Below are 1,852 nucleotides of genomic sequence, written 5' to 3' on the forward strand. Positions count from 1 at the left end.
AAAAAAAAAAAAAAAAGAGCCATGTATATATAAATATACAGTATATGACAGCTATGCACATTGAAAAGGAGATTTTAAAAAGCCAGGCTCCAGTCACCAGTCACTGATTATATGATGCAAAACTGCAACATTCTGTTTCACTGATGAAGTCATACAGGTTTGGCATGAGGGTGAGTAACTGATGAATTTATTATTATCACGTTTGAGTGGACTATGGTGTATGAGTTTGGTATTTTAAAATTAGTCTCACTGAAACAGAAGTCACTGACATTTCAAAAAGGCAAAGAATATCCATGTAGCTTTTAAGGTGAATGCAATATTTTATTAATACCAGAACTGGTTATTGTTATTTATTTATTTTTTTAAGTCTAATTGGTTCATTCAAATGCTTGCTTTTAAAAGAATCTGTATCGGTGTCAGTATCAGTGATACTGTCCCTGTATTTACTTGGTATCGTATCGATACCAAAATTTGCATTATCGCCCACCCCTAGTTGAAACTGCAGGCTATGTTATGATGTTAGGAAAAACTCTGACTGATGCATAGCCATATATAGAGAAATTAAAAGTGAAAGTTGTAGTCTTTACACTAACTTAGACAAACACCTCAGTCAGAGGACAGGTGGACATGGCTACTGCTGAGTTCCCATACACTCTCTGCGTCGAGGGCCAGTGGGATCCCCGCACTCCCAAACTAAAAAACAAGCTTATTGTCTATTTCCAGAGTAAGAAATCCAACGGAGGTGACTGTGATGTGGAATACCCTGTTTCTGGCGGGCAGACAGCAACTGTTCGATTCAAATCAAAGGAAGGTAAAGTTCCCTATAAAACTCTGATCTGAATCACTGTAACATATCATGTAAAAAGTATAGCCTAAAGTGTTGTGTTAATATTATATGTGTCATAGTTTTAGCCGTATCAAAACAAACATGTCATGGAGTTACCGTTGGAGAATTCCAAGAAACTAAACTTAGGGTATTTTTGAAAAGGTCCTGTGTTCATGCTTATGATCTCTTAACGGTGATTTACCAGAGAAGACTGTATGTGTGAAAGGGGCTAAAATCTTCCTCTGTATATGGGTGATTCTATAATTGGAGATACATTTGGCATTGCAGAAAGTTAAGAAGAAAATACTTTTCACTAACAGATTTTTTTTTCAGTATCTTATTGAAAACATCTTTAATTTTAATAATGCAGTGCTTGCCAAACACAAGTTACTTCCTTTCATCTGAACATGTATTATATACAATATCAAGTTAAAACAAGAAATGTTGTTGAAATATTATAAGGGTGCAAAAATAAATCAATAATGTTTGTTAGATTTTAAACAACAATTTTATTTATTTATTTATTTATTTTTGGAAAATAATTAATAAACAGAGTTGACCCTTTAAGTAACCAGCCTGGTCTCATGTTTAAACGTAGGTATTAATACGTAATATTTACAAGCACAAAACGTAAATTTTTGTACGTTTTTATTGGTGCTAAAACGTACAATTTAGACGTATTTCAACGTTTAAAACGTACAAATCGCTACGTATTTTTAGTTAAAAAATTTAAAAATATTTACTTATCTTTTGTATCATTAAGATATTCATATCAGTGCATTTTTATAATTTTATCAATAAGCGATTTAGATTTTTAGACCCCTTAACCTACCCCAAACCTAAACCTACCCATTTTATAGCGAATATGCATTTTATAATTTTATCAATCAGTGATTTAGATTTTTAGACCCCTTAACCTACTTAACCTACCTTAACCTACCCATTTTATAGCGAAAATAAAAGGATATAAAACGCAATTGACCGAAATATGCGAAATATGCACCATTTTAGTAACAATATAGCATT

The 1,852-nt window shown here is 32.3% G+C and overlaps 1 protein-coding gene across 1 annotated transcript in view; it reads left to right on the forward strand.

The window, feature by feature from the left end:
* Positions 1 to 627: 627 nt before the first annotated feature.
* Positions 628 to 1,852, forward strand: part of LOC107754848 (poly [ADP-ribose] polymerase 14-like) — a gene marked incomplete at its 3' end in the record, with an annotated part of 28,542 nt that continues 27,317 nt past the window's right edge. Inside the window, exon 1 of the mRNA XM_016571456.1 lies at positions 628 to 811. Coding sequence (XP_016426942.1) covers positions 628 to 811 — 184 coding nt within the window. The remainder of the gene's footprint in view (positions 812 to 1,852) is intronic.

The sequence above is a fragment of the Sinocyclocheilus rhinocerous genome, unplaced genomic scaffold (assembly GCF_001515625.1).
Source record: "Sinocyclocheilus rhinocerous isolate Xijiao unplaced genomic scaffold, SAMN03320098_v1.1 scaffold1885, whole genome shotgun sequence".
NCBI lineage: Eukaryota > Metazoa > Chordata > Actinopteri > Cypriniformes > Cyprinidae > Sinocyclocheilus > Sinocyclocheilus rhinocerous.